At 30.6% G+C, this 17364-nt stretch overlaps 1 protein-coding gene across 15 annotated transcripts in view; it reads left to right on the top strand.

Moving 5' to 3' along the window:
* Positions 1–17364, top strand: part of LOC126839087 (longitudinals lacking protein-like) — a 143012-nt gene that overhangs the window by 119998 nt on the left and 5650 nt on the right. The window contains exon 5 of one of the 15 annotated variants that reach the window (XM_050574088.1): positions 16009–16265. The exons of 4 other annotated variants lie outside the window; for them this stretch is intronic. In XM_050574088.1, the coding sequence (XP_050430045.1) occupies positions 16009–16250 (242 nt within the window). In that variant the 3' untranslated portion in view covers positions 16251–16265. Of the gene's footprint in view, positions 1–144; positions 541–1695; positions 1905–4370; positions 4589–5238; positions 5457–6036; positions 6255–7336; positions 7555–8970; positions 9210–13223; positions 13502–13814; positions 14075–15050; positions 15287–16008; positions 16266–17364 lie in introns of those variants that run through there. 10 more of the 15 variants (XM_050574101.1, XM_050574085.1, XM_050574075.1 and 7 more) reach the window with 10 other exon arrangements.

Raw genomic sequence — 17364 nt, forward strand, 5'->3', positions numbered from 1 at the left:
TTCATAAACACGGGCTTGATTTTTAACATACAATTTTACCAGCGTTATCAGCATGCTGGTTTTTAATATAGTTCTGTAGAACTATTTACAGTGTGGTAGTTAAATTCCTGTATTAAAAATTGTTTTATTTTTATTTTTAAATAGGGCAAATAATATTCGCCGTCAATAGGTATTACTGTCCTAGAGGATGCGGCAGGAGTTACAAACGTAAAGACCACTGTTGGCGGCATATCAAGTACGAGTGCGGGGTGCCTAAACAGTTCAGGTGTCTACATTGTACTAGAAGTTTTGCACACAACAGTGCTCTCAAAAAACACATAATGGTCATTCACAAAGTGGTGCCCAAAAACACGATAGAAACCCGGAGATCATACAAATTCAGCATGGACGAAATACAAACCACAGTTGTACACAAGTTCACAAACGACGATTAGTTTAATTTTTTTATGTCGTAAGAACAACGTGGTCGTCGTTCATACAGTTTTGATCTATGTAGGTGTGCGATATGTGAACATTCAACCTGTAACGTTAGCTAATTATTATTTTGCAAATGTATACGCTGTATTTACAGTTTTATTGTGTACAACTTATTAAATAAATCAAAATGTAAACGAACTTTTATGTACGCAGGTTTGACTGTACGGCGTTAGCTATATAAATCGAATTAGGGAAGCATTTGTATCAAAACACGTTTAGGCATTAAGATGTTACATTTTAAAAATTGTTTAACTATCATATGAGTACCAATTTAGAAAATCTAAAAAAAAATGTTAATTTTTATGTTATAAAAAATCGTTTTTTTTTATTGAACGTTTTTCGTTTTAAGTGTATAAATGTTGGGTATGTCAGAAAATTGTGTTTAGTAGACAAAACCGAGTCTTATATACAAACATTTTTTTGGTTGTCTTTTAATTACCGATATTCTGGACATAATCAAAGTCAATAGTAGTGCTAACACGTGTGTTCTTCGGTCCGAGTTATGAGTAGTAGAGATGCAATCGATAAAATAAATATAGTGGCATTTTAAAAACTTTTTAAAATATAAAAAAGTTTAGTATTTGTTTTATGTCTAACAATGTTTTAGTTTTATTTGTAAATAAGACATGAAATAAAGTAATTATTTTTGTCAAAAAGTCATTAATTTTAATTTAATCCTAACAGCATTTTAATTGTATTATATTATATTGTTATGTTTACATTTTCTTATTTATATAACTAATCGTTAGAAGTTTTCATTATAATCCATTATTGATATGTACTTGGGTAGGATGAAATGCAGTGGAACCACCCACTCAACAAAAACGGGAAAGCTACAAAAAGCTGTCATTTTTCAATATAAGCTGGCAAGTGAGTCGTACCGTTTGATATCTCCCTATAAGTTTATGCGTTTCATACTTTAAAACTAAGTTTAAATGCCGAATAAGTTATATTGATTTTATTTAGTCATTTTGCGGGTGTTGGTTGACGAACGTTTACCGAGTGTAAATTGTTTTGGGTTAAACATTATTTCATGCGTGTACGTCGTATAGGTCTTACGTTAAAGATATTAGTGCTTGCTTGTAACTGTACAATAACTACTATAACTTTGTGTATCTGAATAATTTTGAAATATCAGATTGATACTGAACCATATCCGTAATTCAAGTGTGAAACCCATTTATAGGTTATTTCTTATTGTTATTGTTGTATTTGTAGATGGCAAGGGCAAATATGTTTGTCCTAGAAAATGTGGCAGGAGTTACAAGTGGAAGTGCAGTTTAAGTACCCATTTGAGATACGAGTGTGGAGTTCCAAAACAGTTCAAGTGTTCGTTGTGCCAAAAACGATTCGCCCATTACAAACTTGTCAAGACTCATTCGGCAGTGGTGCATGGGATATTCGTTAACTAGATTTAAATATCAATAAATAAATAATAATAAATAAAAACGTATATATTAATTTGATAATGAAATATTGTTTTTTTTAGAATTCAAAGTATAAATATATACTTACAACATGTAAGTATAATTTTGAAACCAATTGCATCGTTTTCTGAAACAGTTGTTCGTACCTGTTAAATGAGGTTTTTGTGTTAGTTGAGTTTTAATGAAGATACGTGTCATACAATTTGTATTGCTAGTAAGGAAACAAGAAAAACATGAATACAATTATAAATTCCAGTTGCTTTTAAAATATACTTATTTTTACCTATTAACTATTATCTTTTAAGTTGCACTATATAAATTATACCCTGTTAGCGCTCTCAACAATTTTGTTTTTGTGTCGAGTATTAATTTTATCCGATATTCCTGAAACATCTTGTGTCTACAGTGTACATTATACTAGAATAAATACTGCAATGAACTTTTTCTTAGTGTTTTTTTTTTTACATTTTAGTGGACATTTATAAAGTACTGAAATATTTTACCGTCATCGCACGTGAATGCTGTTTTATTTGTTTGTTAACAATTTAATTTTAGTTTTGTAAAACCCATTTGGATCAATGCTTTTAGAACCAGACGAATGATTCATTAAGTACTACAACCATACAACTAGTTTATCTCACAGGTTAAACTTAAGCTTTGATTTTGAAGCGGCCATTAGATTAATGAGTATTCATTTGTATGCGTAGGACTGATAGTTGCGAATATTTTACTTGTTTTTGTTACCTTTTCAAATTCTAATTTGACTATAATTGTATTTTCACCAGGCACGCCGAGACAACATAGTAGGTTCACTTGTCCGAGAAATTGCGGTCGAAGTTATAAACGCAAAACACATTTAACCACACACTTGAAATTTGAATGTGGAGTTCCTAAACAGTTTCAGTGTTTATACTGTAAAAGTAGATTCACTAGAAACAACACTAGGAAGAAACACTTAAGTTTGGTTCATGGAATTTTCGCAGATTGAAAATAAATAAACTTATCTTCTTTTTTTTGTGTGTTTATAATTAATGTCTTTCAGAGTTTTCAATTTTGTTTCTTTATTATTTGTTTTGTACAAAAGTTAATGTTTTGTTTGAAAATCGGTATCTCATACTTCGTCAAGCTTTTATTTTTTTTTACTTTTGTTACAGTAAATACACGTTATGTTAACGTTTTTACAATTGTTCCATTTGTTGTTAAGTGTATGTTAAAAAAATACCAGTTTTTTCGTGTATAAAGAAGTGTAATACATTCTAATTGATTAAAATTATTGTATTACTTATAATATACATTTTATTATTATTATATATAAATAAATATATATAATAAATGTATTTATACATAGTTTTATACAAAGTTTTTCTTTTTGAAAATATTTGTATTTATATATTTAATATCCCATTAGCAATTAGTTGTTGTTTTATAAAGGAACATGAATGTTCAGTAAGTATTTTTTGTGTTATGTGTTCTTTTACAATAAACTTCATTCTGCGAAAAGGGACAATTTTGATTCACTTAGTGTGTGTTTTTACCAATATGGAATGTTAGTTTAAACAAACTAGTGTAAAAAATTGTTGGCTTTGTAGAAGTGTTAGACATTTAATAAGTAGTGATAATAAATATTGTATTATGTATTTCTGTGTTTTAGGATCTAGTTATAGATATTTTTGCCCAAACAATTGCGGACACAGTTATGTATACAAAACAGATTTGCAAAGACATATGAAATACAAATGTGGCGTAAATCCTCAATTCCAGTGTGGTCAATGTAAAAAAGTCTTCGTTTACAAAAAAAACTTACACTACCACATGGCTAATAATCATCATACTCATAACCCAATTTATTTTTGAACGATTGGTGCGATCAATTCGTAAATTAATTTTTATTTGCTTGCTTTATGTTTTTTTTAACTACTAAGTATCGCGTGTCAACTGTATATAAAATAAGATTTATAATAAAATCGTGTTCTTGAACTTCATTTCAACACATAATATAAATTAGATAGTGTACTTTTTTCTGGATTTCTTAATTACATTTTGTCACCTTTCTGTTACATCATTACATTTGTATAACAGCTGTTATCCATGAAATTTGTGCATCTGTTGTTTAAGTTTTTAAATTGAATTTGCTTCGTCATTAATAAAATTATAAACCGCGTTTAGCCTACATGTTCCAATTCATATTAATATTAATCAATATTAACTATAAATGTTAAGAAAGCAAATAATCGTTGCTTATCGTTGTATGCTGCACAAAATACTAACGGTCGTTTTCGATTGTAGAATTCAAATTCTAAAATTGATTTTAACGACTTGATACAAAAATTTTAAACTTTTTTATTTACTGGGTGTCTATTGAATAATTTGTACTTAGTATAGTAAAATAAAGAGTAGCTCTTCTGTTTTAAACCGCTGAGTGATTTCCGTGATATAGATAAGCTCACTGTTATCGTTTCGTTTCAGAATCAAGTTTTATGCAATCGGAAAAAAAATGGCCTTGCAGCAGATGCGACCGAAGGTACAAGAACAAATCGCATCTTCAGCGACATATCAGATACGAATGTGGCATGTCACCCATGTTCAATTGCACCTACTGTCCTAAAGCGTTCAAACACCAGCAAACCTTGAAAAGTCACATTGGACTCGTCCACGGTGTCATAAAATAAAATTGGCATAATCCGATAAAAAACTAAATTTTACCAATTGTAACTTTAATTAAGTTTTTTTTTGTTAGTAAAATGTTTTAGAACGGCGTAAACATGTGTTTTGAGTAAATGTTAAACTTAAATATTACCAAATGTGTTACTGTCATTATGCGTTTTGATTGACCGACCCTAGTTAAACACGGCATAGATAATATCCATATCATCGTCTTCCTTAACATTTTTATCGAAATCATTTTTTTACCGCTAATTCTCTCGACAGTTACACCTTCGTTAAATTTCATTTTTTTATACTTGTCACTATCATATAATGGTTGAAATGCAATTAAGTATATCGTTTAAGACTAGTAGCAATTGATTTGTTGGTCTCACTATCACTAGAATAATGTTTGCTTACTTCCAATTTTTATACCATTAGATCTTCAGACTATGCCCAATTTATGGTATGGTATAAAATGGTTAAATCACGTTATTAAAAATTACATATACATAAACTAACAATTCAAATTTTTATTTATCGTCGGTTTTAATAAATGGGGTTTTACTTTTTTTAAGTACATGCTATACAATTAAATTCATGTTACGCCTTTGCTGAGTGTTAATAGACATAATGCTCGCTAACCTTGCTCATATAAATAAAACTGTTCAATTGTATGGGTTTATTCTAGAATTTGATTCAAAACAAGTGACAAAGAAATGGCATTGTAAAAAGTGCAATCGAATGTACAAGAGCAAGTCAAATCTGCAGCGACACATCAGGTACGAATGCGGTGTGTCGCCCATGTTCATTTGCAGAATTTGCCAAAAGTCTTTTAAGCTCCATCATAACATGAAGAGCCACGTTGTACTCGTTCACGGTATCATAATGTGAAAATGGTAGAAGGCAGTTGAGTGAAACCGTCTTGATGTATATCTTTCAAAGGCATTACAAATATGTTTAAACAAACATTAAATTATTAAAATATACCATTTGATAGGCAAACTAATGCGTTAATTTTTATTTTATGCAAGTGACATTGTTATAAATCATATTCTTTTTTACTATATAATTATAGTATTTGTAGGTTTATACAACTTAAATAAAATCATTCACATACTAACATGCGTTAGTATTCACATACTAACGCATAATTATTGTCGCCAGACAGTAAATTCGAAAACGAATACCTGGTGAATTGGTTATGCGACCAGGATTGTTAACGTGTGTTAAAACAATATTAAGATACACATTTACTTGCTGTATAGTCTAACTTGTAAGCTCGCTTGCAGTTATGTTTCATTTCATACATGAACATTTCATATTTTAATAGTCAGGTTATGAATATAAATATACAGCATAATATACAAAATAATATTTAAATGTACAGTTTTTGTTATTATTAACATAATAACAAAAGCGTTGCTTTTTTACAGTTGTGTACTTTAAGTTTAACAAATAAAATTACTCACTGTTTGTTTTGTTCTAGGTTTTGATTCAAAACAAGTGACAAAGAAATGGGTTTGTGAAAGATGCAATCGAATGTACATAAACAAATCAAATTTACAGCGACACGTCAGGTACGAATGCAGCACTTCGGGTATGTTCGCTTGTAGTTATTGTAACAAGTCGTTTAAACGTCAAGATTGCTTGAGGGGTCATATCGGACGCATCCACGGGCTAATATTATAAAAATGACAATAATTAGTGAAAAGTAAGCCTGAGTTAAGCTACATTTTCGTTAAGCTGCTAACGAAAATGTAACGTATCATTATTTTATTGTATAACAATGTTTGATTATTAATAAACTAATTACAATTGTTAATGTACGTTATTGGTTCAATTATCAAAACCTTGTTAACATTCTTATAGTACCCAATTGTTTAATGTTTATCATGTAGACATAGAAAATTATAATCAAAACCTAATGTACTTTTAAACGTTGATGAGGAGCTGAGAAGGTATTGTGGTTACAGTGCTGTGTCATTATTTTTCTATTTGGACCCGCGATATCTTCTAAACCGCCGCTGAACCCATTTATTCATGTAAGCAGTCTGTGGATCAGAAATCATACTTATAAGATACATTCTTGGGTAAAAAATTTGAAACTCCTTCCTCATACAAAAAAAAAAAACACTTAAAACGTATACACAATTTCAACTTAAAATTAAATTAAATTAATGAAACAACAGTCAACCAAACTGCAAAATAATCTTTTTACCGTCGATTATGACATTATACGTAACAACAGCAACAAATTGTTATTTACAGGCAGACGTTCATCCTAATCGTATGTGGTTACCCTAATACAAAAATACAATTTTAAGCACATTATTGTCTTTGCAAAGCTCTTATCGGTATTTAATATTTCAACTATTTACATACTTGCATAAAAGCGTTTATTTGAAAATGACTTTATCACTTTAAGTTGTAATAATTCCTAAAGATCTATGATCTCACCGAATTCATTATGCTTCGGTCTCACTATACCCCACCCTACTGTGCTGGCTTTTTTAATGGGGCTTTAACGCTTTGACAAATAAAGTAATTTATATAGTCAGTTTTATATGTTTGCTATTATTAACTGTTATAATTTAGACAAGTTTATTAATATGTTACACTTATTGGTGAAAAACGATGATACAAGAAATTTCTAAACTGGCTAGGTAAAATGAGTATAATTTATTTTTTTATAAATATGTTAATTTAAGAGAATTTTGAAGTTATTTTATCGTATTGTGCTTCGATCCTGGATTTTAAAACACTCACAGTTCGTGTTTTTGTTTTAGAATTTTATTTAAATCAACAGATGAAGAAATGGGCGTGCAACATTTGTAACCGTAGTTACAAGAGCAAGTTCAATTTACTGCGACACATGAGATATGAATGCGGCGTGTTACCCAAGTTTGTTTGTAAAATTTGTTTAAAATCGTTTAAGCGCCACAATTGTTTAAAGATTCATATTGGGGTCGTTCACGGGGTCATAGTCTAAAAATGTTAGTTATATATTGGAGCATACTCGAATTGTGTCATGTTTTTATCAGCTGAATAGGGGTATCAAAAATAAAGGTATCTAGTTTAAAAACCACGAGCTGTGCTTAACTATATGGGTAAGTAAATTCAGTGATTCAAAAATCAATTTTATTATTTTTTCGTTTATAGATATGTTACGTGATCGGGTGTTCTTATATGTTAAGGGAAGGAGAGGAGATGTGGGTGGGATGACGATAAGGAGAAATTGATAGTCCCTAAATAAATCAACATGTTTTAGGAGACCTTAATAATTTTTTAACTACTCAAATTTGAGTTCGGTTTTGTGTTAAATTCGTGTTTATTTTAGCTATCTGTTATATTTTGGGCTCAATCAATGATTCAGCAAAATGAGAGCATTATTTTAATGTTCAGAAGTGTTAAAGTCTTATCTAACACAATTAAATTGTATTATAATGTATGATTAATTATGAATAATTAATAGATGTTATTTGTTCTATAAAGCCTTGTTATAGTAATTTAATTGTTTAACCAATAATAGCTTCTTTAAAATGATACCGTTGATTAAATATAGTTAACATCTTAAAATAATTGTTCTAGACAAATTAGGTTATTAATAATTCTGTTAATCCTGTTAAAACTGTTTTCACTCAGTAAGTTCTTTAATATGTTATAATTAATAATAGCGAAAAACGATATTACAAGAGAGTTATATCTCTGCTAGGTATTAATGAACCTAATAATAATTTATTTTTACTATATCGTTTTATTTACAATTTAAGAGTAATTTTGGTTCGATCGTGGATATTAAAATACTCACAGCTAGCTGGTTTGTCCTTGAGTTTGCTTAAAATCAACACATAAAGAAATGGAATTACTACAACTGTAACTAATGTTGTCAAAGCTCCAAAATTGATTTATATTCTGGCGTGGGGATTATCCACCATGTAACGATTTAAAGACAAATTTCAATACTACAAAATTTAAATTAATATTAACTCATTGTGTATGTACAATTTTTAAAAATACAATTTAATGAAACGTTCGATAAAAGATTACGAATATTATTACAGAAGCAACTATATGCGTTTTGATTTATCTGTAAGTTCCTGTCTAAAAACATTATATATTATTATATATAAACCGTGTCTTCATTTTTTAACTACTGAAGTTTCATTTAGGTATTGGTTTTATCAGGTGAGATTTATAATAAGAGGTGCCGTATACCTCTTATATTTGCATTGTTTCTTCTGTATCGTGTGTATCTTGTGACTCTTCGCTCTGTTTTAGACGCTGAAGTACACATACTTAAATTCTGTGTTTTCTCATTTTTGCATACATTATGTGTATATAACACTTCGTCAAGACTAGCTTTTTATACAGCTGCGTGGTTTTGAAACGCGTAATATTAAAATTTATCATTTTGTTCTAGAACTTGCAGAGACAAAAAAGTGGGCTTGCAGTAAATGCAGTCGAAGGTACAAGAACAAGCCAGAACTGAAGAGACATGCCAGGTACGAATGCGGCGTGTCGCGGAAGTTCGTTTGCATCTATTGCCAAAAGTCGTTCAAACATCATCATCATCTTAAAGGTCATATAGGAACCATACACAGTGGCATAAACCTTACCCAACCGGGGTCGTATTTTACATATTAATCCAGACTAGCAGTAATCATGATACGATGATCCAAATTAAACTAACTTACGGTATTAAAATGTAAAACTACAGAAAGTAGTTCTGTAGTAAACTTCTGTAAAACGTTTGTTGGCATTTAAAAGTTCGTTAAATTTAAAGTTACTCCTTCATTATTATTACTGATCTTTTAGTACAAACCACTATGATATCTTGACAACTATTATTAAAATGTGTAAGTATCTAAATAAAAAATCAATTTTGTATTTAGTTTAGTTGTAGCCGCTGTAAAATAAAATGTACAAATATATAATATATAAATATATATATATATATTTAGTTACATGAACAGTAGTATTATATTAATTAATCATAGTGATAGTGCTACAATATTTAAGTGTAAAATATGCATTATAAATGGACATTGTTGAATTGTATTGTTATAGAAACTAAAAATAATTTAAACATTATTTTGTTTTTAATGTGTTAAGAATAAAATATTATATATGGCGTTATTAAAAAGTTTGCTAGAGTAATTCACTGAAGTGAAGTGTAGAATTTGATTGACCTTTCTTACATAACTTATAAACTGGTTATATTCCATTAGAAGCCGTGTCGGTTGCTCTAAATACTAAAAACTAATCTAAAATTGTATGCAGATAATTTAATTATATTCTTAGCGAACTTCCCAAACGAAAACATTGAATATGAATGTGTATTAGCGCACACCGTGTGCGAAACAGTTTTCAGCATTTGGATTGTAGGTACCTACTATCTAATCACCAACTTTTATAATTCAACCTTTCTACTTGTATGGGTTAAATACGAGTCGCTTTTTACCGTTTTGCCGCTGCGTGGTTCACGTGTGTTGTAATCGAAGTACTTATGGTTTGTCGTTTCGTTTCAGACTTCAGTTTTATGGAAATTATGAAAAGGTGGGCTTGTAACAATTGCAACCGAAGGTACAAGAACAAGTCGCATCTACAACGTCACGTTAAATACGAATGTGGCGTGTCGGCCATGTTCGTTTGCGTTTATTGTCAAAAGTCGTTCAAACACCATCACCACCTCAAAGGTCATCTAGGTCTCGTTCACGGTATTATAAAATGAAAACCACCGATAATATCGATTAACTAAACCGAAATTCCATATTATTAATAAAACGTATTTACTAACTTTACTATGTCTTTAATACGTTCCTGTTTAATGTGCAATATAGATATATTTTTAAGCTTAATATTAAAACGATAATCCTAAATGATTATTTATTAATCAACATTATTGAGTTTTTATTTTTTCATCAGCTGTACGAATTTCGATTCCAGGATATTATTTTTGGTTATTTTTTTCTAGTCCAAGTGTTCTATATTGTTATTATTTTAAGTGTATTATACTACCATAATAGGGACGGGTTATAATATAACCCGTCCAACTCATCTTCAAACTGCTCTGACGTCACACAATTGAGGGGTTTAAAAACGCAGTATGGGATAACAGTGTTGCCGATACGATAAGTATACGATATACTTAAGTATAATTTTTGATCTGAATAAAATATAAAATCTCGAATAAAATCGAATAAATAAATCTAATATTACACTTATAACATTAACACTAATCAACTATTAACAAAAAATTCATTGTTTTATCCTGTTAATAGTGTTTGGGTTCGCATTTGTATTACTTTAACCAAATGAAAAGACTATAGATGCGTACGAGTCCGCAACACCACGGGCTATATTTTTATGTATCTAAGGTGGCTAGTAAACATATCAAGTTTCTGGCTAATATTTTAGTGTTTTCATAATATCTGGCCCAAAACAGTTCATAGAGAATTTGGCCCCTTAAATTATTGAATTTATTATTCATTTCTTTTTTGAACGTTGTGAACACAACATATATGCCACCCCCCCATTCCCACCCAACCCCACCCCTCATCTCTTACCCCCTAGCTCTCACCCTCTATCTCTCACCCCTAACTTCTCACCTCTAACTATCACCCCATAACTCTCACCCCCTATATATTACCCTCTAACTCTCACCCCTTTCCATTATCTCTTATTTTATAAATCAGCTGTTTTTTTCGTTATGATAAGCGATGTCGGTGTCGATTTTCCGCGTGTGTGCCATAGCAAAGACATAAAAATGTCAAAACGACATTTAAAATAAAAGGGTTGGCAACAATTCTGTGCTGCTGGCTGACTAATCCCTTATAATTTGAAAACGTAACGGTCGCTCGAGCTCAAAATGAACTAGAGTCTGGACGGATTATATCATGACTGAATTTTGATAACTAATCGTTTTTGATATTATTGCGATTTTGAGTATTTTGTATATACGCCTTATTATTATACGAGCTTATGTTTAGCAATAGTTTTTTTGTATTAGTATTGCTTCATTTTAATAAAGCTTAAAGTTGTTATTTTTTGTATCTATTTAGAATTCCTAGGTCGTCTCGGCGAGCTGACGCAAAACGATCCGGCCTATTGTCCCCGAAATTGCGGTCGACGTTACAAGGGAAAATGGCGGAAGACCAACCTTCGTAATCACTTGGTCTACGAATGCGGCGTATCGGCCATGTTCGTTTGCGTTGTTTGTCAAAAGTCGTTCAAACACCATCATCATCTCAAAGGGCATTTGGGTCTCGTTCATGGTATCATAAAGCAAAAACCGTTGTTACCATTTTTGAACTAAACCGGATTCCATATTTTATATCAATCTCTTTTTTAGACATAGTATTTCTTTAGTATGCTCCTGCTTAGTTACATGTATTTACAATACATATTATATTACAAACATTTAATACATTTGTAATCGCTTAATTAAAATAAATGCAAAGTTATTAACAAACTTTATTAATTTTTGGGGTTTTTAATTTCCCAACGGTTGTTTTGCATTTAATCTGTCAACGTCAGTGTTTTGACATTTGTATAAGCGTGAACGTGGTGCTGACTTTGAAATCACATACAGAATATAAGGACGACGACCTTAATACTAGAAGTGGCTCGTTTAATTTTGTTATTGGAAATAACACATCAGATTTGCTAACCAGAGGCTAATTTCGTTCAGCAGATGAAACGTGTGGCTTATAGTAAAATTTATCGATATGGTGATCGTTACTTTGACCTGGTTATTTGTCATTGGTTAGAAATCTTATCGAACGTTCCAACATCCTAAATCTAGTGCGCAAAGTAACCGAATATCGACTCAAGACGAATTTCTGGGATTCTGAAGAATTGTCACTTCCCAACGGGGTTCGCCCAAACTGTTTTTCACCTCGACATGCGCTATGAGTTTAGATAAATCTATCTGTATATTGGTACAATTTGCCAATGAGCATTTACTGTAATTAATTTATTGACTAATTATTAATACTTGTACGTTTAACTGGTTTTGTTGTAATTTGTTATCTATTTATAAATTATGTTTTGTTTTGCTGTAAAATAATTCCGTAATAAAAAAATGAATAATAAATTCGAATTATTTACCATTGTATTATACATATATTGATTAGCTTGTGTTTCCGAAAACTGTACTACAAAATATTAAATGAAATATATTATGTCAAACACGAATAGTATCATAGTGTTAATAAATAATAAGTATTAATGTATAGTTAGTTAGATAGTACATTTAATATTATTATACTGTAATAAAACTTAATATCGTCAATAGAATTTTAACTTGTTAAACGATACAAATTTTTATATAGCAGCGTATAAGTAGGAAATACAAAATTAAAAAAACGCCATACACAAATATCATCGACATAGCTACATAATATATAGTTGATTACTGTTACTGCTGGAATATACACACACATTTAACTGTGTAGCTGTGTTTTTATTTTATCTAACAGTTTTAACGCTCAGTTTTGTTGTTCTGTAAAAAATTGTATTTATTTTATTTTCATGTTAGAAAAAATATCCCTTTAAGTTTTTATTCCGTAAGCCTAATAATACCTATTAGATTGTTTATGGCTGCGATGCATGAGCTATTTGTAATTGTTGTTGACTAAACGAATCGTTTTTGTTTACTCTGTGCTTTTTCAGTCGTCAACACGCAAAGGCGAATGTTCGCGTTCCTGCTTAAGTACACCTGTCCTAGGAACTGCGGCCGTTCTTACAATCACCGAGCCACCATGAACCGGCACCTTAAGTACGAGTGTGGCGTTCCACCCCGGTTTAGATGCAACGTGTGCAGCAAGATGTTCGCCCAAAAGGTCAACCTGAATACTCATCTGATGTCAGTGCACAAAACCCGAAACAACGTACCCGCTATTATCACAATGGATTCGAAATTATCAAAGAACTAACGCATCATCGACGCCATTATATATAATTATTATTTATTACTATTAAAACATTATTATCGTTATTTATTTATTTATTTATTTTTTAAATATACATTACAAAACAATATACTTGCGTTAATATCCATAACTCTTGTGTATTATAATATACTATTATTTTTATTATCATCATGACTGACTTTTGATTACCGCTACACTTCGTCTTTTGGTATTTATTGTAAGAGTATTTTGTTCATATATGCCTGAGAGCTTAAATTTAGCAATGTCGTTTACATTTATAGATTGATCGTCTTTTTATTAAGCTTGAAATTGTTATGTTTTGTTTGTTTAGAGTTCTTAGGTCGCCTCATCGAGTTGACGCAAAACGATCCGGCCTATTGTCCTCGAAATTGCGGGCGTAGTTACAAGGGAAAATGGCGGAAGACTAACCTTCGCAATCACTTGGTCTATGAATGCGGATTGCCGTGTATGTTTAAATGCACCATATGCAATAGAATGTTCAAACATAAGTGCACCCTTAAGGCTCACTTGGGATGCAAACACAAAATCGTAATTGGAAAAGATTTTCGTCTGTAACGCCTTCGGGTTTTACATGTATTCCACATTTTAGTAAATATGTTCTTTGATATTTTTGTCACCTGTTAACGAAAATAGTTTTCTTGTATTGTCAACTTAACAAAATAGTATTATTAACAGTTTTGTTTGTATTAATCATAATTTTAATGTATCAGTAGAATTACATTTGTTCACTGTGTATTGAGAGAATAGAAACTGTAATTTACAAAATAAACTGCTCAATTGTCCTTTTTTAATATTTATTTTATAATATCTTTTATGTCGACTTGAATTTAGAAACACGTTTTATAATGGTGAACCATGTGTACAGCCAGGTTATGTAATTTAAAATAAATACTATTTAATGCTCTAGAGTCTAGGGTGTAAGATACAAATTATAGATTGTTGCATACATTATTACAAATCAGACTATACATGTCCTTGTGTATTATAGATTTTTATGACCAAAAAATATCACGAACGATTGATGGTTCAATGACGAATACTGTAATAGGAAATCGTATAAACAAATTTTAATTATCTAATAACTGTCAAAATAATTATACAACCTCCAAAATATCTCAAAAAGCATTTAGATGATGTCTTCTAAATGTTGTTTTTGATTTAATAATATTTTATTTTCCAAAAAATATTTATACACGCACTTAAAATACAACTGGTTTTTATAGCTTAATCCTGTTTATAGCCTCGTTGTAAGCTTGATTTGAGTTACGGTAGGATTCATAAACTACTCTATTCACTTTAAGAAGAAACCTCGGCGGCGAATTGTATGCTGCGAGGCGTGGTCTATCAACGTGGCCCCGAGGTTCCTTTGTTGTAAGTTTCCTATGTTTGTAATATACATGCTATTCTATATTAGTTGGTCTGAAACGGCGTAATAAATTAATTTTTCATTTCACGTCTTAGCTAAAATATTATCTTACCAAAGAAACTACGAGACTTGTTATGTTCTTATATATTAATGGTTTGGTTTATTGTTTTTTCTCTTTAGTTCACAAGTTAAACGAAGCCGTCAAGTTCGATCCGGCCGTGTGTCCAAACGGTTGCGGACGCAAGTATCGAGGCAAGAACCGGAAATCCAATCTAAAAGTTCATATGCGATTCGAGTGTGGCGTACCGCGACAATTCCAATGTCAAATATGTAATCGGGATTTCGTTCTCAAAGCACATCTAAGAGGACACATGGGTGTCGTGCACGGAGTTGTTTTGTAATCAAATGGGTCCATCAGAGTGCATCGTACATAAAAGTCTGCCACCAATTTTACTGTTGGTGTGTTTATCTTATACAAGTTCTCATAAATAACTTTAAGATGCACTTGTAAATTAAAAAAAATTATACTTTATTTATATATATAAAAAAAAAGTGACTTGTTAATAAATAACAATATTTAGTACCTACTTACACTTTATTTTAAGCGTATTATGATTTATGTTTTATCGTAGTAAGTATTGTCATCGTAATTAACTATCGAAGAAAATCGCACTATTTGAGATTAATTTTATTAATACAATTTTGTATCTATGTATTGTTTTTTTATTTCGAAAAATCTGCGTAAAGTAATTTACGTACTATTGTATAAATTGACAAAAAAACCTATTTCCGTCGTTTTTAATACACCCGTTCGATCTAGTTCACATAAAAACAAACACTTATTGGCTAACATTGGTTTAACTCGTTAATAATATTTTCTTTAAGCAGTAATCGATTTTTTGATGATCTACCGCTACCGCAACATATGTTGATATTTTTCTTATAATATTATTATTGATTACTATTAGTTTGCTGTTTAGCTTTTCACTATACTTTATGCGTGTTTAGATAACGGCTAAGTAACGCTAAATATAAAAAGCGAAAACATTATTTTTCTATAACAGTTACGTGTTTTATTAATAATGACTTTGTTTGTTTTATTTATTACCTAACGAAAGGTCTATTTTATTGTTTTCAGATCCACTGAGAACGTTGGTAAAAATAATAGCCAGGGATGATCCGGTCGGCTGTCCCAATAGATGCGGACGAAGGTACTCAGGAAAATATAGGAAAACCGTGTTGACCAACCATTTGAGATACGAGTGCGGCAAGGAGCCCATGTTTCAGTGTAACATTTGCCTCAAGAAGTTCCATCTAAAGGGCAACCGTAAAACTCACATGATAACCGTCCACAAAACATTACCGGGGGAAATTCCTTAACTCGCGAATTGCACGATGATAAGGTTTTTTTAAAAATAAAAATGCGCAATAATATATTTGTCTCGCGCCACCGAATTGTATTATTTAATATTGTTTTTTAATACAAAATATGTTGTACATTTTTGCATTGTTTATAACATATCAACTAATTATACTTGGAACATTTGTTTTTTTTTTTGTTATAAAAATACCCTTAACGTTCGATTAAGTCCAGTTTGTTAACACTAATTTATTTGTACACGCGGTTTATAACAATTCAAATCGTTAAGTGATCGTAAATATATATAGTTAATATAATATGTATTTATTATTTAAGTTATCCGAAAGGAATAAAAAACCAAAATAAATACATTTTTATAAGCGCTACTAACGTCAAGATATTTTAATATTGTTAAATAGTATTTCAATATAGACATACCTTTTTGATCATACGCTTGTTACATGACAAAAGATGTCTTGAAAAAATGTATGTGACATGAAGTTTTCTCGGTTGTGTTGTAGATTATCACATAGGGTGTAACGAAGAATCATTAATGGTATGTCCTAATTTGTGCGGCAGAAAATACAAGGGGAAGCATAGGACCAGTCATCTCAAACGTCATTTAAAATACGAGTGTGGGGTTCAGCGACAATTTCAGTGTCAATTATGTGACCGGAATTTTGCCCATAAAACGCATTTGAAAGCACACATGGTTGTCAAGCACGCCATCACGTTGTAACGAAATGGTTACTAACGAAGCGTATCACACAAAGTCTGCCATTTTTTTATTTACTTAAATCTGCCAATAACCTTAAGAGGTATTTATGTTATTTTCAATATAAGCACCATCTATGATGGTCAAACTATGTTTTTTTATATTAAAATGTACTCATTTTTGTTTATTGTGACCTTTATCACAAAAGGAACCCATCTGAGACAGTTGTACTTATTTATAAATAACATTTATTTTTGTATTTTTCATTATTAAAACTAATTATTTAACTCGTGCGTTTTTAACTCAAGTGTAGGTTTGTTACCATCATTTAGTATAATGTAGACAACGGTATATGGGTAGAATAATTACTTCGTCATACTTTAATCGTTTACAAACATTTGTCTCTATTTTTTTCAATA

This window comes from Adelges cooleyi, unplaced genomic scaffold, assembly GCF_023614345.1.
Source record: "Adelges cooleyi isolate 19-005CV unplaced genomic scaffold, UGA_ACOO_1.1 ACOO_flye_CR_arks_rails_tigmint_CR_PRNA_30, whole genome shotgun sequence".
NCBI lineage: Eukaryota > Metazoa > Arthropoda > Insecta > Hemiptera > Adelgidae > Adelges > Adelges cooleyi.